The following is a 24,044-nucleotide window of genomic DNA, read 5'->3' as shown; positions in this document are numbered from 1 at the left end:
ACAGCTTAACTCTTACTGTATATTCATTTGAATCCATTATTTTTTTGTTCTGTGACGATCTGGATAGTGTATAACTTCCTTTTGGCAAGTATACTTTGCTAAACAACAGCCAGTTTAACTTTCTGTTTGACTGAGAGTGATATTTGCTCTAATGTTTTCAAAAGGTTTAAATCCCACTGCACATAAACTGAATATGGACTTTTAATACCCAATAAGAAAACAAATCATAACACTTACTTTTTGTTTCTGATTGCCTCCCAAAAAAGATCCTTTCTGTAGTAAAATGGAATTTCCCTGATTTTCAGCCCTGAGATTGTAATGCTGTCTTCCATTTAGTTGCTAAATCATTGATTTAAAAAAGTAGATCAGAGGTGTTTCATTGTTTCTAAGTTATTTTGTAGAATGATTTTTCTTCCACAGATTTACATTATGAGAGAATTCTTAAACAAGAAATCATCTCTCAAAGTCTCACTGTTCTTTAAAGAAACTGCTCATTAAGATAAAATAGTTAAATTAAGCCTATGACAACTCAGTCTTATTCATGCCATTTTTCTTGTGTATTATATTTCCAAAATGAACTGAATTCTCACCAAGGTACAAAATAGATAACACAGGAAAATTAAGTCTTCTGTTTATTCTCAGCAGGGATACAATCCTGATCCATAAGAACAATCACTACTGATGGGGGTTGGGAAAAAAAGAAGATAGTTGTCTTTCTGCCAAGGTTGCTAATAGAAAGGCTACTTTAGACACTTGCCCACCAGTAACTGGACTGAAGCTACCAACTTCTTTCACAAAGGCCATCAAACTGCTGTCAGAGGGACCAAGGTTTTGGGCCATTTGAATTTTGGACAGATCTGAATTAGTGCCTTAGTGAATTAGTGTAAAAGCCTCCATATATTACTGAGTCACTAAACTCTGTCTAACCATAACCAGGAAAAATACAAAATTCTGTCAGTATCAATGAAGATCCAACCACAGTACTAACTCCATTTCTTTGGGAAAAGGACTGTATATAAACTAAAGAGAAAGATCTTACTCGAGTAGGAACAAAAAGGGAACGAGGAGAATGGTTGAGACCTCCTAGATGTACTTTTTGTGAGCATACAGATGATGAATCAGATGAGCATGAGTTGTAATGATTCACAGCTGGTTGTGGTTTCACTATGGCTGTCAGTTTCTGATTTCCTGTTTCGGACCGACTACCATGAGATAGGTTAATTAAGGCACTTGTTGGCAGACGATAACCTCTAGCAGGTGAGCACCTAAACAGAAAAGAGAAAAACAAGTTAAACAATTGTTTTAAGTAATTATGTTGTTGATTGTCCACTGCTTATATGTCTCAGTTAATAGTACTTTTGCCTCTGGGCCAGAAGGCCACAGATTCAAGACTGATAACAAGACCTGGGACCATACCTAGTATTAAAACTGCAGTAATGTCCTTTGGCTATGACGTTAACCATATAATGTTCCCTCCTGCCTGCCTTTGGTGACTAGCCAAGTTAAATATAATACATAATACTACTCTTTGAGCTTACATAGCCGCTTTCAAGCAATGAGTTCAAAGCACTTTATAAATATTAATCATCACAGCATGCTTTTGAGGTCACCATTGTTATAACCATTTTATAGAACAATAAATTGACATACAAAGATATTAAGTGATTTGCCTAAGGTCACACTTCAAGCCAGCAGCAGAGCCAAAACCAAAACATCAATGTCCTGGTTTCTAGTAACTTCTATATCACACAATTTCCTAAAAAAAGTGTCCTAAAATGGAAGTTGTTGGGTACTCAGTGCATTTGAAAATCTGACTTCTGATTTAAGTACCTAAATATGAATTTGGGATCCATAACAGAATGAGCTAGCCCTTAAAGGGAAATTGGGATCAGCCCACCTCCCAGGGGATGGTTTGGGCTGGTGATTGGGTTGGGTGACCTGGTATCACAGGGTAGCCCAGGAGCAAGGACTTCTGTAAAAGGTTGCCTGTTCCCTCAAAGTAGGAAACCACCTAGAGGAGATCTCTCCATAGCGGGTCAGAGTCTGGAGTGGGCTGGCAGAGCTGGGACCGAATGCTTGATACCAGGGTAAAGAGAAGAGAGCTGCAGGGAACCAGAGGGGATCCAGGGTTAGGAAGGACTGGGGAAGAAGTTGTCCCTACTAGCCATAAGGAAAGGCCTGTCTGGAGCTACTTGCAGAAGGAGAAAAATATTTTAGAGGGAATTAGGAGCTCAGGAAGGGCATGGAAAGGGGACAAGATCGAGGGAGAGACTGCAGAGGAGGTAGGACTCTTCTGTGGAGAGAAACCCATAGGGGGTAGAGTAGGCTTCTGGGGGTGAGGGGGGGAGCTGAGTTAGGGTCTACAACAGCTGGAAGAGACCCACAGGGAGCACAGTAGTCTCCTGTGGGAGGAAGCCCTGAGATTAGGCTTTGTAAGTGGAAGCAGTAGCCTTCAGTAGCCTAAGGGAGCAGAAAAATTATTTGGATTTTCATTTGGATCTGAAAGTTCAACCCCCTTTTGGAGTAACTGAATGTGACTTAACAGAAAAGCTGAGCCACAGAAGACCATGTGAGAGGCAGATAGCCTGCAGGAGGTGCTTCAGCTCAGGATACTGGCGACATTAAGCATGGATGCAAGGGGGTGCTCTGAACTGGGAGTGTGCCCCACTGCACATTTATTTTATATTAATAAACAGGTCTACAAAAGGGGAGAACAAACAAAAAGCACTGGTTGGTTTAGCTGCAGAAAAGGGGACACTAAGGCAGCAGCAGCAGGGTCTGAAAATGGGCGAGGCAAGAGCCTGTTACAGGACCATAACTGTAGGAGAAGGTTACTTACCCTATGCCGTAACTGAGGCTCTTTGAGATGGTTGTCCATGTGGGTGTTCTATTTTAGGTAATTCCGCACCCCTGTGCTTGTAATCGCAGATTTATAGTAGCAGTGCCAGGTTGGGTTGCACATGCGGTGTCCCTGTCTTGCGCCGCCTCAATCGGTTACATAGCACTGTGCGACCAACCCCCCCTCAGTTTATTCTCTATTTCAGAGTATCCAGCATGAAAAATCTGAAGTCGAGGGGAGGAGGGAGGGTAGTGGAGCACCCACAGGAACAACCATCTCAAAGAACCTCAATTACTGCACAGGGTGAGTAACCTTCTCTTCTTCTTGGAGTGTCCCTGTGGATGCTCCACTTTAGATGACTGTAGAGCAGGTCCCCTTGGTGGAAGAAAGGGGCTTCAGAGTTGCAGTCATGGCAGATGATAAAATCGTAATCCACATAAAGCATCTGAGGATGCGTGCTGCTCTATGGCATAAATGTGTGTGAATGTATGGGAACACGCCCAGGTTGCTGCTTTGCAGATATCCATAGCGGGGACATTGTTAAGGAAGGCTATCAAAGCAGACAGAGCTCTGATGGAGTGTATGTGAGTCCCTGGAGGGGGCTGTCGCTGTTGTTAGTGATAACAAAAGTCAGTGCATCTGGAGATCCATTTAGACAGCCCCTGTTTAGATATGGCATCTCCTTTTGATCATTCTACAATGGAACAGAATAATTTTGGTGACTTTCTGAAAGTCTTTGTTCTCTCGATGTAAAAGGCTAGCACCCTTCCAACATCCAGGGTGTGAAGTGCTGCTTCTCTTTTCTTCTCATCGGGTTTTGGGAAGAATGATGGGAGGTGAATGAGTTGATTAAGATGGAATGAAGAGGCAACCTTAGGTAAGAACCTTAGGTAAGATGCAGTCTTAAGGTAACTTTATTTTTGAAGAATGTTGTGTATGGATGACTGTGCCATAAGGGCTCCCAGTTCCCTCTGCCCTGTGAATCATTGTTGGGGCAGTGAGGCTGTAGCCGCCAGAGAGCTGAGGCAGGCCCCGATGAACTCCAGTTTCTGCACTGGTCCGAATGCTGATTTCTGTGCATTTATTTGTAGCCCTAGACATGTGAAAAGAACTATTGTGTTTTGAGTAGCTTCTAGTGTCCCTTGTTGAGTCAATGCTTTGAGTAAACAATCATCCAAATAGGGGAATATTATGACCCCTTGTCTGCGTAGGTGAGCCACCATCACCATGAGAACTTTCAAAAATACCCGTGGGGTAGTGGACAGTCCGAAGGGCAGAACTTTGTACTGAAAGTGGCCTGCTCCTAGAACAAACCTGAGGAACCTCCTGGGTGACAGATGTATTGTTATATGAAAATATGGGTCCTGGAGGTCAAGGGCAGAGAACCAGTCTCCTCTTTCCAGTGCTGGAATTATGGTTGCTAATGTGACCATCCTAAAGTGCTGGGTCTTCACTAATTTGTTGAGTTTCCTTAAGTCGAGAATGGGCCTCCATCCTCCACATTTTTTCTGGGTTAAAAAGTAATGTGAGTAAAATTTCCTCCCTTTGTGTTGTGTTTGTACTAATTCTACTGTACCAAGGCGTATGAGATAGTTTACGTCCTGTCACAGTAGATGTTCACGAGAGGGGTACCTGAAGATGAACAAGGATTGAGGGTGTGTGTGTGGGGGGGTGTTTGTGGGAAATAGAGGTAAATGGGATGGACTAGCCAGTCTCGATGATCTCTAATACCCATCTGTCTGACATGAAGGTCTGTCAAACTGGATGGGATAGGGTCAGACAGTCTCTGAATGGATGGGAGGTAGTGGGTGTTTCCAGCACTTGATATTGTGGGTATCTCGGGCCCTCAACCAAAATGGAGGTTTCTGGGACGTCGAAGACTGGGACAGGGACTGTCATCATCTTTCAGATCTCTGCTTCCATCTTTGAGGGTTGTATTGTCTTTGAGGTTGTGCATAAGGCACAGACCGGAATCTTTGTTGGATCATATTAAAGAGGTTCTGTATTAAAATCACAAATGAGTTTGATTCCCCATAGTTTAAATTCCAGGGTATTACTAATTAAGAGGTCTCTTGGTTTTCGGTACTGTTTCTCTCCCTCTATGTGTGAAACTTGCAAGCTGCTAATTGTGTTAGTACATTCTAAGACAGAGTCTGTTCTCAAAGCAATTCACAGAGAGAGAGACTCAAAGCAATACTCTAACAACAGAAACAGCACCCAGAGACTCCCCACCCTTTTGTTGTATTAACAATTGTGATTAAAATAGAGATAGAGGATGTATGTGGATGGATGCTTGGTGTGGATAATAACTGAATGATCAGAGAGGTGCCAGCCTAAGAATCCAGTGTCCATCGGCTGAAGAAGGTGTCAAGTGGAAATAACCAGAGGACCCCCGGAGGGCAGACTGGAATCCACCCAACAGCCTCAAGAATGGGAGAACCAAAGAACGAGATAACATCTAGCAGCACGGAGCCGTCAGGAATGTGCTATCTGCTGATTGATTCAGCAACAGCATGATGAAGCAATTCCCATAGACTGGGATAGGAAGAAATTCCTATAAAAATAGACTCTAAAAAGTGAGAACTTTGGGGTCTGATTCTGCAAACCAACTTCCAGGAGCATCAGATGAGCATCTGACAAGGCCCTGCTCCCTCCTCATGTCCAGGCCACCTGGCCAGTGGCTTGGCATGAGCAACTCTAAGGCTGGTAACTATGATAACAACCTTGCAGAACCTGTGTGTGTGTGTTTGTATGAATGAATGTGTGAATAAATATGAGATTGAATGGAATGTTTTAGCTATAACTAACTGCTTACTATGATTCTTTCTGTATTCACAATAAATGTGGTATTTTGCCTTTTTCCCTTTAAAAAGATCCTGCTGGTTTTTATTTTATTGGTATAACATCTTTGTGCTGAGCAATACTTCTCCTGTTTTTTTCTTATTCTTATATGCCCAAGGATTTCAGGGTCACTCTGGAGTTCTTCAAAGTGTGAAGGGATTCATTGGTTTTGGATGCAAGTAACTTGGGGCCTTTAAATGGGAGATCCTTGACCATGGATTGTACCTCTTTGGGAAACTCAGAAGGGTGGAGCCAGGATGCACATTGCATAACTACAGCTGGGGTGATGGAACATGCTGCTGTGTCTGCCGAGTCCAGTTAGACTTGCAAGGCTGTTTGAATGATAAGTTTGCCCTTCCAGATGGTTGCCCTGAATTGTTCTTCTTTTCTTCAGGCAGAAACTCAATAAAATCCAATAGTTTTGAGTAGTTTGTATAATTGTACTTGGCCATTAATGGTGATCCTAAATTGTAGGGTTGCTGATCAGTAGGCCTTACGACCAAAAAGGTCTAGTCTCTTCCAGTCCCTGTAGTATGGGATGGTTCTGGAATGGTGTTTTCTGCCCCGTTCATTCACTGCTTCCACCATCAGGGAGTTTGGTGTGTGGTGTGAAAAAAGGAATTCCATTTCCTTAGATAGGATGTAATACTTTTTATCTGCTCTTTTGAAGATGGGTGGCACTGTTGGGGGGTCTGCCAGATGGTTTTGGCTGGGTCCATGAGGGAGTCATTGATTGGTATGTTTCAGAGTAGCAGCTGTGTTAGTCTGTATCCACAAAAATGGCGATTCTGGAGGAAGTTGATCTGTGTAGTATGCCCAGCAGCTTATGCTAGAAGTCAGGCACCTCCTCTAGTGGAATGTCCAAGGAATCTGCCTGTAGTGAAGTGACAACTCACCGGTGTGGCACCTCCTGCTGGTCGTCTGGGAATTAGCTCTGTCAAGCTTACGGAGCACCCTCTGCAGGCCGGTGTCTCACCTACTGCTGGCCCCGTGTCCCTTCTGGACCCCGGTGCCCTTTACCCTGGGGTTCTGCCCCAGCAGCACCCCCACACTCTGGGTCTTCCCTCCCAGGGGAATCCCCAACCCTCTAAACCTACTTTGCCTCAGTGGCTACTGCCAGTCATCATCTAACCCCTGCTTGCTGGGGCAGACTGCAGTGTAATGGCCACTCATCATTGGCAAGGGGTTAGGGCCTGCTGCCTTTGCCTATCCTCAGGCTGCCCCTCTGCAGTCCCAGTACCTTTTGGCCTTAAACAAGGCCTGCAGCCTGGGGGTTTACCATTCTGGAGCTCCCCAACTCCCTTTGCCCTTCCCCAGCCCTGCTCCACTTCAGGTACCTTCCTCTTTGGCAGCTAGCCCTTCCCACTCCTGGGCTAGAGTGAGACTCATCTGCTTCTGGCCCACAGTCCTCTTATAAGGGCCAGCTGGGTCCTGATTGATCTGGCCACAGCTGTGGTCAGCTACACAGTCAGCTTCCCGTAGCTGTTCTGAATCCCTTTCCCTGCTGCAGCCCTCTCCAGGGCGGCTTTTAACCCCTTCAGGGCCGGAGTGGGGTGACCACCCCGCTACACTGCCACTCTTAAAGAGCTCCTGAAATTGTTTAAAATCATCCCCCATGGTGGGAGGTAGAGGCATGATGGTTTCATCCGGGGAAGAGAATGAGGAAAGTTGGCTGCTGGTGCAGCTTCCTGGTCTGAAGCCTCCTCCAGTTCCTCAGCCACCTCTTCTGGAGGTTCGGAGGGTTCTGGTACAGAGGGTGAAGGGGAATGTCTTGACCTCTCCCTGGGTTGACTGGGAGGCTTGTGGTGTTGTGTTCGGTATGCTGCCCATGGTTCCCAGTAAAGCCACCGTGCTGGGAAAGTCATAGGTCGTGACACCCATAGATGTCCGTACTAGCTCGGAGTTTGAGATCCCGGATGATAATCTCTTTGTTGTGATGGACATGGTCTGGCAGATGTATGAGGAGGCGAAGAGTAATGGGCGGCATAGATTTCCCCTTCATCCTAATTGGCCTCATCACTTGAAAAGAGAGGAGCAGATCTGGGCAATGCGCTAAGATGGCTTGGTACTGAGCATGCTAGAGTGATGTCGGTACTGGGAAGAGAAGTTTCTGGTGCAGAGACCAGGAGATCCTTGTGTCAAACGAACTGCTGTGGTACCAAGAGTATCGGTACCTGTGAAGGCTTTGGTGGTGGTACTGATGTGTGAGGTGCAGTGCTGAGGAACGTGCAGTGTGTGCCGTGGAGGCACCATAGCTTGCAGTGCTGTCAACTGCTTAGCGCCGAATGCCTCGTCAGCTCCAATGGTACCAAGCAGAGGGTTTTGCATTCCCTTTGCTGCCCTTGTCTGAATTAGCCCACTTAGGGTCTTTTGCTGGTGCGTAACCTCAGTACCGCATGGTCCCACTACCTCGGAGGTGGAAGGCTCGGTATGGTTGGGTACCGATGGGGTCTGCCGAGTTGGAGAATGCAGTTTCTTGGTGGATTCCTGAGGGGGGAGAAGATGAAACCTGCTTTTCAGTCACCTTCTTGGGGGAGCGCTCTCTTGCCTGAGCATGTGAGGAGGAGCCTCTGTCTTGGTCCATTCTGTTTAAATCTGAAAGCTTTGATTACAGCAAAATTTTGTGGCAGGGTGAAATAGACGAATTCTGTTGCTGCAGAATATATAAGGTACTGGTTATAATGACTGCTGTTTTCATCTACACTTGCCCCACTACCAGCATCAAAGTCACTTCCTGTTTTGTAAAGTAGTTTTCAGATACTATAACCTGAGCATGAAAGGCACTATTATAAAACCAAAATCTAATCTATTTCCAGTGTGATTAGAGACATGCAGATAACAAGACCTATCTGGCTTCAAGATTAAACTCGATAAGTTTATGGAGGAGATGGTATGATGGGATAACATGATTTTGGTAATTAATTGATCTTTAAATATTCATGGTAAATAGGCCCAATGGCCTGTGATGGGATGTTAGATGGGGTGGGATCTGAGTTACTACAGAGAATTCTTTCCTGGATATCTGGCTGGTGAATCTTGCCCATATGCTCAGGGTTCAGCTGATCTACATATTTGGGGTCGGGAAGGAATTTTCCTCCAGGGCAGATTGGAAGAGGCCCTGGAAGTTTTTCGCCTTCCTCTGTAGCATGGGTCACTTGCTGGAGGATTCTCTGCTCCCTGAAGTCGTTAAACCATGGTTTGAGGACTTCAATAGCTCAGACAAAGGTGAGAGGTTTATTGCAGGAGTGGGTAGGTGAGATTCTGTGCCTGCGTTGTGCAGGAGGTTGGACATGGTCCCTTCTGACCTTAGTATCTATGAATCTATGAAACAAATAGCACATTTTATAAAACACTCTATTTGCAAGCACATCTGCATAGCATAGTTCTCTAGTCCTTTACGTGTGGCATGAGGGTGGTTGCTTTGGAAAAGATAAGAACTTCACTTGGGGATGTCAGTATCAGGAGTAATAAGCACTTCTTCAGAGACACAGATTCTGTTTTCATGAAACTGTCTCTAGTCATAAAGAATGAGGGACAAAAACACCAAAAACATACATTACAGAAGCAAAACTGCCTCTAAATGGAGTTAGTCAAATTTCTCATGAGGTATTTAAAAACACTCTCACACATCAGCAAAAAGCTAGTAATTTAAATTCAATTCAGTCTCACAAGGGTACAAAATCAGTATGAACAAACACAGACCTTATTGTTAGGCCTCCAGGGAATTCTTCATCGAACAACACTTCAAAGAGTACATCCATTTCTCTGCTTGCTGTAGAAAATAATGACATGCACTGTAAGAGAGTAGCCTACATGCCTGTCTACCATTAATAGCACATTGTGGTAATGAAGACGACATAAAACTAAATTATTATTAGAGAGACACTTAAATACCCTATGCCCCAGATACAAAACTTAATTCAATTATTTGGAAACTCCTCAAAAAAGGTTATGTGTGATTGTCCTCTAGGATATACATAAACTGTAAATCTACTATACGCAACTATAAGTAGCAGTAATCTAGAGTCATAAGTTTGATAGCAGTCCCTAATAGTCGGTTATTTTCCCAACACACAACTGTACTTTCCTTGTATCATTCCTTTTAATGATAAAAAGAGAGCACATTCTTTCCTTTTAATAGCTAACCCTATATATTGATTTTATTTTTGTTGCTCATTTTTTTAAAACACAGAATATGTAGTTTGTTCTCTGTACAATGATGCCATGGTCAATGGCACAGAAGCTTTATGGATATAAAACCATCTGGAAAGAGACACAGTGGGTGGATCCATACATCCAGGCAACCAGAGACCAACAGTTTTGAAACTGGCTCTCAGCAGAGGATATCACTTGTATAGTAATGGATAAATATACTGTTTTATAATTTATATTAATCTGAAGTCATTGCAGATGAAAAAGGGCATATTTTAAGGTTTGGCTTATCTGAAATCCCGTTAGACACAACTTTAATGAAAGTGACTATTAAAATGCCAGACTAGAGGGATATCTACTCCACTGTTTCTCAAACTTTTTCATGTCGTGACTGCCTGAGTAGGTGAGTCCTTTCATCCAGATCCCTCAAAAGAGGTGCCAATGATTTATAGCAGTTGTTTTCAACCTGGTGGTCCATAGACTGTCTTATATTTCCTAAGGCAGTGGTTCTCAAACTAGGGGCGCTGCTTGTCCAGGGAAAGCCCCTGGTGGGCCGGGCCAGTTTGTTTACTTGCCGCGTCCCAGGTTCAGCCGATCGCAGCTCCCACCGGCCGTGGTTCGCCGCTCCAGGCCAATGGGGGCTGCGGGAAGCAGCATGGGCTGAGGGATGTGCTGGCTGCCCTTCCCGCAGACCCCATTGGCCTGGAGCGGCGAACCGCGCCCAGTGGGAGCTGCGATTGGCCAAACCTGCGGACGTGGCAGGTAAACAAACTGGCCCAGCCCGCCAGGGGCTTTCCCTGAACAAGCGATGCCCCTAGTTTGAGAATCAATGTCCTAACGGTCTGCACCTCCATGCGAAATTTTTTAAGGGTCTGCAAATGAAAAAAAGGTTGAAAACCACTGGTTTATAGGGATTCTGGTATCTGAGGAAGAATGGTTGCAAGTGACACAGTATGTCACTGAAGAGAAGCCTAGATCGAAACCACAGATTGAGAATGGATGCTCTACTTTATGGTGAGTAATATTTACTCCTGGGGGAATTCTGCATGTGTAGAATTTATGTCCCCCACAGATTTCTTTTATTCCCCGCAGAAAGATGACTTTCTGATGGACAAAGCAAAGGGAAGCCACAAGACCAGTCATGCGACCCTCCCCAGCAGTATGTTTCAGGTGCCCAGGGCAGCCAGCAGAGAGGTAAATCACTGTGGGGCAAGGGGTGGGACTGGGGAAGACCCAGATGGTGGCTCCTACCCTGCGCTGGGCTCAGCTGCTAGTCCCAGCTGGGCTGGGGAGGACGGGACTTCCTCTTCCCCTGCATGGCACCCGGGGCCATGTCAGACCCACCCCCAGATTTATCCTCTGGCTGTATGAAGCTCTGCAAACTCCACCCCATTGCTTCCTGTACCCACTACTCCTTAGCTGCACGGGGAGGGATCACTGTACAGGGGAGCTGCTCCCACATCCGCCCAACCCCGTGCATACAGACCCCCTCATACCCAGACCTTCCCGCTGAGCCTCAAACCCCCTCCCCCCCATGAGCCCCACTTCCCCTGTCCCTGGACCATCCCAACAAGCCACCCGCACCCGGATCCCCACCCTACCGAGCCCCAACCAGCTGCACCTGGAGCCCCACCCCACTAAGCCCAATTCCCTCAGCATCTGGACCCCCCCACTGAGCTCCCCACACTCAGACCCCCCTGCCGAGTCCTATCCCCTCCACACCCAGACTCCCCTCCCTCCATTGAGCTCCAACCACCTTCACCTGGACACCCCTGCAGAGTTCCATTCTTGTTGCACTCAGAACCCACACAACAAGCCCCTGTGCATCCAGATCCCGCCCACACCTGGATCCCCATCTGAGCTGCCCACGCCCAGATTGCCCCACACAGAATCCTCTCAACCCACAGCAGGACCCCCCCATACTAAGCCCCTCCACACTTGGATCCTGCCTTGCTGAGCCTACCTGCCAACACCTGGTGCACCTGGCACAGAGGAGTAGGGCCCTGAGGTGTTATTCTGGGGCAGGCCTAGTCCTTGTGCTGTGTCAGGGTTGGGTGCAGCCTCACAGTCGAGTCCGTGTCCCGGTGAGGGAGCTGCACAGTGATCTCCCACCTCTGTGCAGTCAGTGGCCTGTGCTCCTCAATGCCATGCTGGAGCTTCCACATTTATTTGACAAATATAATTTGCAGATTTTTTTATTTTTTGGTGCAGAATGCCCTCAGGAGTAAATATTTAGTGGAACCTTAAGTATGGTAAAAACATTCGGACCACCACTATTGTGTCCCTCTGTTTTACTGTCTCTCTCTCCAATTATGTCTCTCCTCCTATATGCCTTCCCCTACTTTCTGGTATGTGTTCCTTCTCATTGGCTTTACTGCCTGTCCTTTATTAAGGAAGGCCAAAGATTAAGTAGTTCCACATTCAAGGGTAGAGCTACTTAACACATGAAGTGACTGATAAATGAGCTTAGGGCTTGTCTACACATGGAGTTATTCCAGAATTAAAAGTGTTCAGATATGGAGCTATTTTGGAATAGCTATTCTGCTTCAAATTCACATTTTACCTTATTCTGGAATAACTTGTGTAGACAAGCTCCTAGATATGTTACTAGGAGCTTTAAGCTAGATGTGCTGCTTAACTGGAGAATTTTTAAGTGAACTCTCTCACACTGCTAGAAAGTTTCCTCTCTAGAAATTCAAATTCTTTTTTTAATTGAAGTTTTCTATAACTTTGTCAGAAACGTTGGAGTATAAACAAATCCTGTCAGTTTTCTTCCTCACTTGTTACACCAGGACCAAAACACATCTAGGAAAGGCTGGACAAACCTGTTTCACTTTCTCTAATCCCTTCCACTCATTCAGCTAGTTAGACTGGATACTTGAGAAACCAGAAGAGTTGTGTACTTATTTTAGATTACAAAACACACATGAAGAACAGTCCATGCCATTAGGAGTTTATAGCACTATGCATTCAAATGGAGCTATATTATTCACAAACAGCACTCTCTAAATTCTCCACTCTATCTGAGGCAAATTTTTTTGTTTCCAAATAGATTTTATATGTTCCATCATTTTATCTTTATTCCTCCACAAGACTTTATTAGATGTGAGAAGAGTCAAGAAAATAATCTCAGTTCCTAAATAATCCCCTCAGCTTCATTGGGTAGAGGATCAAATGTAACTGGAGACAACTTTCTCATGCTCCTGAAAAGCGGAGAAACCACCCTCCTAAGCCGCTTCCTCCCATCCCCCAAGAAAAACCAAAAACCAAATGCATACCTCTCTCATTTTCTTAAGAGCATTCCAACATCATGCTCAAATGACAGTATATGACATCTAAACCAAACAATGTTACGACTAGGGCTGTTGATTAATTGCAGTGAATCGTGAGTTAACTCAAAAAAAAAATAATCACGATTAAAAAAATGAATCGTGATTAATTGCAGTTTTAATCACACTGTTAAACAATAGAATACCAATTGAAATGTATTAAATATTTTGGATGTTTTTCTACATTTTCATATAGTATTCTATGTTGTAATTGAAATCAAAGTGTATATTATTTTTTATTACAAATATTTGCAGTGTAAAAATTATTTAAAAAATTGTATTTTTCAGTTCACTTCATACAAAAACCTGTATTCAAAAACAAAACAATGTCAAACTTCAGAGCCTACAAGTTCACTCAGTCCTACTTCTTGTTCAGCCAGTCGCTATGACAAACAAGTTTGTTTATATTTACGGGAGATAATGCTGCCCAATTCCTCTTTACAATGTCACGAGAAAGTGAAAACAGGCATTTGCATGGCACTTTTGTAGCCAGCATTGCAAGGTATTTACGTGCCAGATATGCTAAACATTCGTAGGCCCATTCACGCTTCGGCCACCATTCCAGAGGACATTCTTCCATGCTGATGACACTCATTAAAAAAATAATGCGTTAATTAAATTTGTGACTGAACTCTTTGGGGGAGAACTGTATGTCCCCTGTTCTGTTTTACCCACATTCTGCCATATATTTCATGTTATAGCAGTCTTGGATGATGACCCAGCACCTGTTGTTCATTTTAAGAACACTTTCACTGCAGATTTCACAAAACGCAAAGAAGGTACCAATTTGAAATTTCTAAAGATAGCTCCAGCACTCGACCCAAGATTTAAGAACCTGAAGTACCTTCCAAAATGTGAGAGGGACGAGGTATGGAGCATGTGTTCAGAAGCCTTAAAAGAGAAACACTCTGATGAGGAAACTACAGAACTCAAACCACCAAAAAAGAAAATCAACCTTCTGCTGGTGGCATCTGACTCAGATAATGAAAATAAACACGTGTCGGTCCACACTGCTTCGGACTGTTATTGAACAGAACCCGTCATCAGCATGGATGCATGTCCCCTGGAATGGTGGTTGAAGTATGAAGAGACAGATGAATCTTTAGCACATCTGGCACATAAATATCTTGCAACACTGGCTACAACTGTGCAACGAGAATGCCTGTTCTCACTTTCAGGTGACACTGTAAACAAGAAACGGGCAGCATTATCTTCTACAAATGTAAATAAACTTGTTTCTCTGAGCGATCGGCTGAACAATAAGTAGGACTGAGTGGACTTCTTGGCTCTAAAATTTTACATTGTTTTATTTTTGAATGAAGTTTTTTTTGTACGTAATTCTACATTTGGAAGTTCAACTTTCATGATAAAGAGATTGCACTACAGTACTTGTATTACGTGAATTGAAAAATACTATTTCTTTTGTTTTTATACAGTGCAAATACTTGTAATCAAAAATAAATATAAAGTGAGCACTGCACACTTTGTATTCTGTATTGTAACTGAAATAAATATATTTGAAAATACCCAAAAATATTTAAATAAATGGTATTCTATTATACAGTGTGATTAATTGCATGATTAATTGCAATTACTTTTTTAAATCGCTTGACAGCCCTATTACTGACCATTTGGTCACATGAAAGTTACCAAACAACTAATCCTGCTCTAATGGGGGAAGATGACAATATTCAGATCCTGAATCCAAATACTATCATATCTGAATATAATCCTAGAGTAGCTTCTTCTTTACCTCCCACTGCAACAAGCTTTAGGGTCCCCACAACCATGAAGTCTCTTCTCAGGGGTGGGGTCAGAGACTTTAAACCCTGAATCCAATGGCCACCTTCCAATCCTCACCCTCATCTCTCCAAATTTTGCAGCAATAGAGTGGAATAGACTTCTGCACTTGCTGTTACACTGAGCCTGAGAACCCACAGATGGCACCGTAAGTGGGACAACCGCATGGTACATTACAAACCAAATTTCTATTTTTTAATTGTGCCTCATCTCCAGTCTGACTCTTTATTAATACTGTTCACAATTAAATGAAAAAGAATAAAAGTTTACAACAGTTTGTTTTCATGTCAACCTTATAGCTAACATATGATCATTATTATGAGGAAAATATTACCTCCTTTAACTCCTATAATGGTACCTCGAAGACCAACAGGAACAGAAAAGTTCTCCCTCACATTGACAACACGGTCAAACAGTCGATACTCTGCATCTCTGTCTGGAACAACCCCATTCTGTTGTTCTAAAGGCTGACATTAACCAAAAGACTATGTTAATTCTAGTAAAATATAAAGATATAAGTTATTCTGACTTAACAACAAATGAATCACGGATTTAAAACTTAAAGAAGTTGAAATGATTTCATTGTTTTCAGTACACTGAGAAAACAATTTGAACTGTTCTCACAATAACCAGGTAGAGGTGTTACAATGCTCAGAAAACATCCTTTTATTAATAATATTGCTAACTAGGAAGCTGCAGTGCTACTCATGAAGTGCTACTGAATGGGCCCATGGAGTTGAGGGAAGGCACAATCAGAAGTATTGTTCAGCTTTCCTTGTGCCACCAGCAGGAGCATTTGTGAGACACCCAGCAAAGCAGCCTAGAGCAGGGGCGGGCAAACTTTTTGGCCTGCGGGCCGCATCGGGTTTCAGAAATTATATGGAGGGCCTGTTAGGGGAGGCTGTGCCTCTGCAAACAGCCAGGCATGGCCCGGCCCCTGCTCCATCCAACCTCCCCGCTCCTTCCTGACTACTCCCCCACAGGACCCCTGCCCCATCCAACCACCCCTTCTCCCTGACCGCCCCCAGAAACCCTGCCCCCATTCAACCCCCTTGTTCCCTGCCCTCTGACTGCCCTGATCTCTATCCACACCCCTGGCCCCTGACCACCACCCGAACTTCCTTGCCCTCTATCCAACCCCACTCCCCTGCTCCCTGCCCTCTTCCCAAGCTGCCTGGAGCACCTGTGGCTGGCGGCGCAGCTGCACCAGGACAGGCAGCTGTGCCGTCCAGCTGAAGCCAGCCACGCACCGTTCAGCACAGAGCACCGGGTCAGGCCGGGCTCTGCAGCTGCACTGCTCCAGGAGCTCGCAGCCCCGCCGCCCAGAGCATGGCGCCAGCAGCACAGTGAGCTGAGGCTGCGGGGGAGGGGGAACACCAGGGGAGGGACTGGGCAGAACGGTCCCAGACCAAGAGCTCAGGGGCTGGGCAGAACGGTCCCGTGGGCCACATGTGGCCCGCAGGCCGTAATTTGCCCACCTCTGGCCTAGAGCATACAGGTGCCATGAAAAGAACAAAACAGGCAAAGGGCAGCATTTCTGAAGCACTTAATATTCTTTCTGCATATATTACAATTATGGAGGGAATGAAAGTTGTAGGATCAGAAGAAGGCAAAAGACATATGCTACTAAACCACATGAGAATCGAGAACTGAATTTCAGTCCCATTTATACAGCAGTCATTGTTATTAAGTAACACCACACTGAAACTAATTTCCTAGGAGACACTTCAATTAATCCTGTCCCAACTCAGGCAAGTGCCCTATAGTAATTTTTGAAGGTTCATGAAGTTTGTCCAGGTTATATTTATTTTACATAAGTTAGTTTTTATAATAAAATTAAACAGCCCTAAAATGACTTACTCTATACAGCAAATGGGGTTTCACCGTCACTCGCACCTTCTTGTTACTCTTCCTTTGCTAAAGGAAAGGGACAAAAGAATTTTAAAAACTATTAAGTAAGAAGTCTGAAATATTATGCCATTGTTTTGCAATGTCTTTGATAAAAAATGCCCACTATCAGTGTGAAGGGAAAACAGACGGGATCTATCTATCTATATAATGTGTTGAGCAAGTAAGCAGAACAAGGATCAGAATACGGTAGGACTTCTGAAGAAAATATATATATGCTCCATGAAAATGTACTGCAGGCATTCTTCTGGTGTTCTTAAAGGAGATACAGTTCTCAAGACTTTAAAGTATTTATAAATACAGTATTTTGGCATGATTCAAAGTAACTGGATCTAAGAAGTCAGGTTAGTCTTTCTAAACCATGGCTTAAATTATTTAACCAATCCCAAAACAAACCCAAAGTTAATATCACTTTTGCTTCTGGAGCCTTCTACACAATCTGGAAGAGTATCAACCACTTGTCTCATGGGGATTTGCTAAACATCATAGGACTTCATAACCCATTTAACACTTAATACTGCCTTGCCTGTTTTTGTTTTATTTTCTCTTTTACTTGAATGGATCTGATGAGAGAGACCTGTGAGGCTGGAGGAGACTGCCTTCTAGTTATTTGCAGATCAAAGGGAAACTATTTGGGAAACAGAAGGGAAGATTGGGTTTGTGTTTGGAAGAGATTGTGAGGAGTCCAGGACCTCTTTGGACACAGATTCTTTTCCCAAAATCACTCAAAGTCAGGGGAGCTCAGAGCAGATCTGGTTTAACTAGCTGGACAGAAAAGAGCCAAAGAGTAGAGAGACTGCTGATGCCCTTTTCTGAGTTGCTATGACAATTTATGATGCAATTTAGTAGCTTACGGTTCTTCCAATAGTAGTATTTGCCATGCCACTGAAAAACCATTTTCTGTAATCTGAATAAAGTACCTGGACAATATGAACAACTGCTTTTTGGTCCATCACTAGTCAAATCTATAAAAATTCAGTACCTTGCACTTCTCTAATTCTTCTTCAATTTTCTCTACAATAGCTGCATCCAGAATTTGTAAGTCACAAGATGAACGAGATAAAGTGCTGACAGGATGCGCCTTTAGCCAGGCAACAATTTCTTGAACTCTCTCAGCACTATATAAAAAAAATTCCATATTGATCATAATTGTTGAGGGTTTACATATTATTGTGGGCTACACCCAGTTTCTGGATTTATAATGTCACCAGATACTACAGTAGTAGGCACATCTTATAACTGGATGTAGTCATAACAAACACTGCTATGTGCTCCGAGAGCTTAGTATAGGGACAAAAAAATTAACCATGATAGAACGATGCTTCAAAAGTATAAACTAAAATGCAAACTCTAGAAATTCTACCTTCCAGACTGAAAATCTGGATTTTCAAACAAAAATCAGTAAAAACACCCAATGAAGATTATTTTAAAAGCAAAAATTAAAAACCATGGAGAACTAAAGTGTACAAATATGAGGCATAGGTATGATAAATAGATATCTCTAGAAAAGATATATAATATCCTGATAATTGTCAAAATCATCCTATAATGAGTCTGGTCCTGAAGAAAAAAAAACAGGTTTCAAAGTTATTTAAATAAGGCCATCATTATGTGGTGCAGCCATTTTCAATACTGTCAAATCCCTCTTGCCACCAGTTTCCTGTCTACTAATCTTCAAGTTGGGCATTTTCCTTGCCTGAAGATACTGTATTTCAGTACTTGAAGAATTTCTGCACATTTTTATTACAGCAAAATTTATAGTCTAGTATTTGGACTGGATGATTCCAAAAATACTGAAATAATTGTACCCTTCTTTGCTTTGCGACTTCAGTAGTTTTTGAATGTACAAAGGTCAATATCTGGAACTTGTCAGATAGAATACTATTTAATCAAACTGCAAAAACATTGCTCACCCATTCTCGTCCTCGCCAGGCCAAATATCATCTTCATAGAATATATCTTCTTGACTATTTTTGGCAATATAACTAAACAGTTCAGGGACCCTAATAATAAAAGGGATATAGTTTCACATACTGCAAGGTCAAAAACAAGTGCTTAATAGAAACAAAATAATCTGGAATCCAGGGTGCAGTAGCTTTTCATAAATGTACAGAGTTTTATTGGCCAAATAGGCAGTTTAATATGCTGACAAAAGACGGAAAATCAGAGTTCTGTCCAAGATCATCTCTTGCTAGGACTCAGAACACACATTCCCTTTCTCTAAGTCCACCCAACTCCATCATGCAACCTCAGAAGCAGTACTGATGGGCTCCAGAAGGGCCTGTGTCCTGCCGTCTTTGGTTAAAAGGTTGGATCTCTATGACATGGGAGCATTTAGAAAGAGAAATAAAGAAGAAATTGGAAGATCCCACATGCTCCATCCCCCTCTCCATGAAGTAAACTTAAGTTACAGAGGCAGACTGTTGCTGAGGGATTCTAATGACAAGTTACTGGAGAGGAACTTGGATGAATTGGGGTGTCACCAAAGCTCCACATGATAGCTTAACATTTTTGCTTTTTAGGCTGCTTATTTTTTTCCATTTATGCAGTCATTTTTAGGTAACTGTAGTCAGCCTCTGGCAATTACTAAGGGGCTAGATAATGACTAAGTCATCTTTCACTGTAAATATAAACCCATGAGATTTCATGTGTACTACATGCTGAATGACAACAGCATTGATCTAGAAATGAAAGTTTAATTCATTTGTCTCCTCCACAGGATCACTTCCACACACTAGCCTCCTTCATTTCAGTTTTTAATTCCTCATCAATCAGGAGAGACTACAGTGGGATATAAACTGATTTCAAAGTGGTTTCAGAAGGTAACATAGATCATACAATAAAATTGGATTTCCTATGCAGCGTAACTATTATAATATGAGGTGTTTTCAAATTCCAGCACACTGGAGCAGTATGTGTTTATGTCAATATTCTACACAACAAAATGAAATAATTTAGACACCTCCCACACTCAGAATGTCTTATTACAGTTGTCACCATCTGATTTTGAAACACAGATCCCAAATTATAGCCATCGCTTCTCTTCAAATAGAAAGTGTTCCAAAGTAACTTCTAAATGTAAGAAAATTAGTGTGCGTCTACACAGCAAAGAAAAAGCCATGACTGGGTACAGATTGTTCATTGAAAATATGAAGAAAATATCATTTATTTCAATTTCTTTAATCTTAGCTTTAAGAATCTTCCATGACATTCTTAATGTTGCTGAGTTTGTTCCTTTGCTATTTCATGCTAAATTATAGTCCGTTTTAAGTCTAAAAATCAGAAACACCTCAAAATACTTCATTTGATACACTTATTTCTCATTAAACCAGGATTTGGGTTATCCTACCTCCAGCGCCAGAGTCATCAATAATAAACTTTTGCACAGTGAATAAAACCCATTTACAATTTCAGTACAATAATTTCACAAATATGAAGTTATTATTCAACTCTTACCTTTCTAAATACTCAGCAAGAAGTTGCTCTACGGCAGAAGAATACATCCATTCATTTCTAACCTTCTTAGTATAGCCAGGGACCTCTTCATTCTTCTTATTAAACTTCAGATTCAAGCCCACATTTGCCTTGTGGTCTCCATGTGGACTGCGAAACAAAAAAATAAGTTTTGTAAAGGAAAAATTACTGACATCTGACTTGAGCCTCAGAAAAGTTGTTTCTGATAACATCTTTATCTGCTAATGATACTGACCTACTTTGTAAAGCACTTTGAGAATTACTGATGAAAAGTGCTGTATAAGAGTTGGGTATAATCACTCTGTGGGATGTAACAGAAAATAGGTGTTTTGAGTTTTAGGAAAGCATATCATGTGACTTTTGGATTACTATCTTTTTCACAAGTTGTACACAACTGCATACTTTTAACTGTTATTCAATAAATACACAAATTTCAAACAAACAAAGATTCTCATCTTTGTGGCGAAGAGTTAGTGCTCTGTACTACAAGAGGGGACTCCAATACAGTCCTAGTTCCACCCTAGTGTCCTCAGCACAATCAAGGGCTGGACACACTTTAGAGGCATTTTGCCTGGCCTGAAGTAGCTCAGGTATCTTGGGTTGGTCAACAGTAATCTTTCTAGCCAATTAAGAACTGTTAACGGGCTTTGAATATAGGCTTCTCGGGGTCTCCTTGCTTTGGAGGGTTGGTTGTAAGGGTGAAATATATTTACAGATGAGGGATTTAAAGAAAAATTCTCACCCAAAACTCACTTGACAGAAAAGTCTTCTATACTAATGCCCCAGTTGAGGGTTATTTTTTAATTGATTTTTCTTAAAATTTTTAAAATGCACTTTCAAATGTACTAGTTCCCAGCCTATACCTCATTTTCTGATTGAGGCAGGAAGGGCATCAGCATTGGGGGGCATAAACTCAGAACAACATCCTCTAGAATTACAGAGTCTCAATCTACTAGCCTCCTGGGTTTAACATACTGAAGGTGTCTCCAAGAGAAGAATCCAAAAAATATATGAAGTGTGGGAGTACTGTATGATTCAGCTGGGATTTTTAATTTAATTTTTCAATTTTTAATCTGATGCAATATTCTATTAATGGTCAATTAGAATATCACTTCAACTAAACAAACAGTAAATCTAAGCGATTCTTAGGGCTTGTTAAAAAACATTTAAACAACCAGAACAAAGCTCCAATTCAGAAAATTAACAAACTAAGCTCCTATTAACTACAGACTACTTCTTTTTGAAAACACTGTTTATATCAAATACACTATCAAAACAATTTTATATCACAGATCCCATTAGAATTTATTAATACTGAGATGTCAAATAGGATGAAAACATAAAAACCTAAGTAAATTCTGTCTACAGTAGCTTCCACTTATTAGCAACCCCTTGGTTGCCAGCCAAAGTTGCTATTATCCAGTAGTTGCTAATAAGTGGAAGGCTTAGCATGTCCCAGCGCTCCCTTCCCTGTGTGCAGTCTCCCAGCCGGGCACAGCCTGGAGAGCACAGGGAGAGATATCATGCAGTTCCAACACCCGGGATGCAGCCCTCCTCCCCACTATTGCCTACGCCTCCCCTCCCAGCCTGCAGTCCCTTATCTCCTTGTGTGATCCCGCGTGCAGTAAGGTTTGCTGGGCTGCAGCTCCGCTCCCTACTACTGCCCAGCCCACAACCTCCCAGCCCAGCCCACAGCCTCTTACCTCCTATACAGTCCCATGTGCTGGGCTGCAGCCCCAGAAGGAAGCATTGGGACAGGATGAGCACCAGCCACAGGTAGGTTTGCGGTGCTGCAGCGAGGAAGGCATGCCCCAGCCCTTCCATTCCTGGATGTAGCCTCATAAACCCATCTGCAGGAGTGCTCAGCACATCTCAGTACTTCCTTCCCTGCCTGTAGACTTGCAAACCTGCCTGCAGGTGGGGTCTTTCTTTAAAAAAAAGTTGCTGGTAAGCAGCATGCTAGTGTCAATATCCTAATCCTATCAACACTGATGTTAATGGGATGGGATTGGTTCCTGGCAAAATGTTCCTATTAACTGGAAGTTGCTAATATCAGGATTGCTATTAGGTGGAATCTACCATAGCACATAATCTATAATTTTACATTCATAATTAAGAATTTTGATTACAAAGAAATTTATTACAGTCAAACATACTTTCTCCTGGATCCTCTTCCAATAAATATGCTTCCTGTAAACCTGGAGACAAGATATCCACTCACTCCAAGACGACTGGCTAAAACGTATCCAGGATTGTACTTCACAGAATATTTCTTTAAAAATAAAAATATATTACTATATACTAGGACAGGATATAGGCAATAAAGTACTATAATTATTTTTAAAAGCCCAATTATTTCCTTTTAAAAATTACCTTCCAACCGTACATATTTCTCTGCTATTCCTGCACTGAGGGTTGGGAGGAGAGGACAGGAAACCAGCTCCCACAACCCTGCAGGAGACCCTTCCATTGGTCTGAGGAGCCAGGGAGAAGATAAGTGATGAATATTTCCCCTTTCCACATTCCATACCACGCCCAGAGGAATTTACAAAGTTCTTTGGAGCAGGGACTGTGTTGCTAGAGTGTCTAGCTGCAGAATGAGGCAGTGATCTAGACTGGGCCTAATAAAATACAATACAGTCCCTGAGCATAATGAGTTTGAAAAACACTGAGCTAAACCAAGCAAGAACATCTCGCATCTTGCTCTGAAACTTGTCAGCTTAGGCTCTTACAGATCATTAATAGGAACTAGCTACAAAGGAAAGGACCATCAACTGAAAAAACCCTGCTGTCTTGTCATGAACTGCCTAAATTCAGGGACTAACTGCCAGTCACCCAGCTCACCTTAACTGTCATGATGACTAGATCTCCTGAACAGTTGATTTCCAGATCAGTGTTTTAAATATTGCAGTTTAAGGTGTTAATGACAACCAGAAATGAAAGTGAAGCCAATGCAATGGTTTGAGTAAAAAAAAACTTATAAGCACATGGTGATCCCCATTTCTCACTGTCCGGAAATATTGTTTCTGGTCACCAAATGCTGGAACACATAAAGGAGCAGCACAACTGGCAGCCAGACTCTAGTAGAACTAGATCATCCCACAGAGGATGCAAAACATGGGACATGGGTATGGAACTGCACAGTAAGAGTGCAGTTCAATGCTCTGAACAGAACCTTGTATTCAGCCTTACACTACAATATATTAGTATTAAGACAGTCTCCCTGAATAAGATTGTTTTAGTACTTCAGTCTTTTACAGAAGGATATGGATTGTGGCACAAAAGACAACTGGGATCTGTGAAGGAAATTTGCCACTGACAAAAATATCTGACACAATATTTAAGTATTTACTGGAAAACAAAAATACGTACATGCTGGTTCTGTATTAAGGAATCAAGCTGCGGTTCACATGAGATACTGAAAACTACACGAATTCTACCTTCTGTGATGACATCACAAGAATCCTGCACCTGGTAGAAAACAAAGTAAGTTAATAAACTTCATTCACTTCTTTTCATTCAACTCTCTGCTGGAATAATTGAGGTAAAAAATCTAGAACTATACTTTCTGTGAGAAGCCTAAGCTACATGTGTAAATTCACTGCATAGATTTTATATATATAATGGCAGACAAATACTACCTCTCTCATTTAGAAAAAGAGGTCGTTTAAAAACGGACTTGGGACCAGACTTTGGGGTCT

The 24,044-nt window shown here is 42.5% G+C and overlaps 1 protein-coding gene across 3 annotated transcripts in view; it reads right to left on the bottom strand.

Moving 5' to 3' along the window:
* XRN1 (5'-3' exoribonuclease 1) overlaps positions 1 to 24,044 on the bottom strand; it is an 83,971-nt gene that overhangs the window by 10,873 nt on the left and 49,054 nt on the right. For 2 of the 3 annotated variants that reach the window (XM_048863875.2, XM_048863876.2), the window contains exons 23-32: positions 23,716 to 23,814; positions 22,500 to 22,615; positions 20,326 to 20,472; positions 18,783 to 18,872; positions 17,852 to 17,987; positions 16,822 to 16,878; positions 15,296 to 15,428; positions 9,383 to 9,452; positions 1,040 to 1,265; positions 238 to 339 (exon numbers count right to left, since the gene is read on the bottom strand). In XM_048863875.2, coding sequence (XP_048719832.1) covers positions 238 to 339; positions 1,040 to 1,265; positions 9,383 to 9,452; positions 15,296 to 15,428; positions 16,822 to 16,878; positions 17,852 to 17,987; positions 18,783 to 18,872; positions 20,326 to 20,472; positions 22,500 to 22,615; positions 23,716 to 23,814 — 1,176 coding nt within the window. The remainder of the gene's footprint in view (positions 1 to 237; positions 340 to 1,039; positions 1,266 to 9,382; positions 9,453 to 15,295; positions 15,429 to 16,821; positions 16,879 to 17,851; positions 17,988 to 18,782; positions 18,873 to 20,325; positions 20,473 to 22,499; positions 22,616 to 23,715; positions 23,815 to 24,044) is intronic. The other variant, XM_048863877.2, reaches the window with a different exon arrangement.

The sequence above is a fragment of the Caretta caretta genome, chromosome 9, assembly GCF_965140235.1.
Source record: "Caretta caretta isolate rCarCar2 chromosome 9, rCarCar1.hap1, whole genome shotgun sequence".
Taxonomy (NCBI): Eukaryota; Metazoa; Chordata; order Testudines; family Cheloniidae; genus Caretta; species Caretta caretta.
Note: the sequence above shows the minus strand (reverse complement) of the source record. Positions and strands in the feature narration are given on the sequence as shown.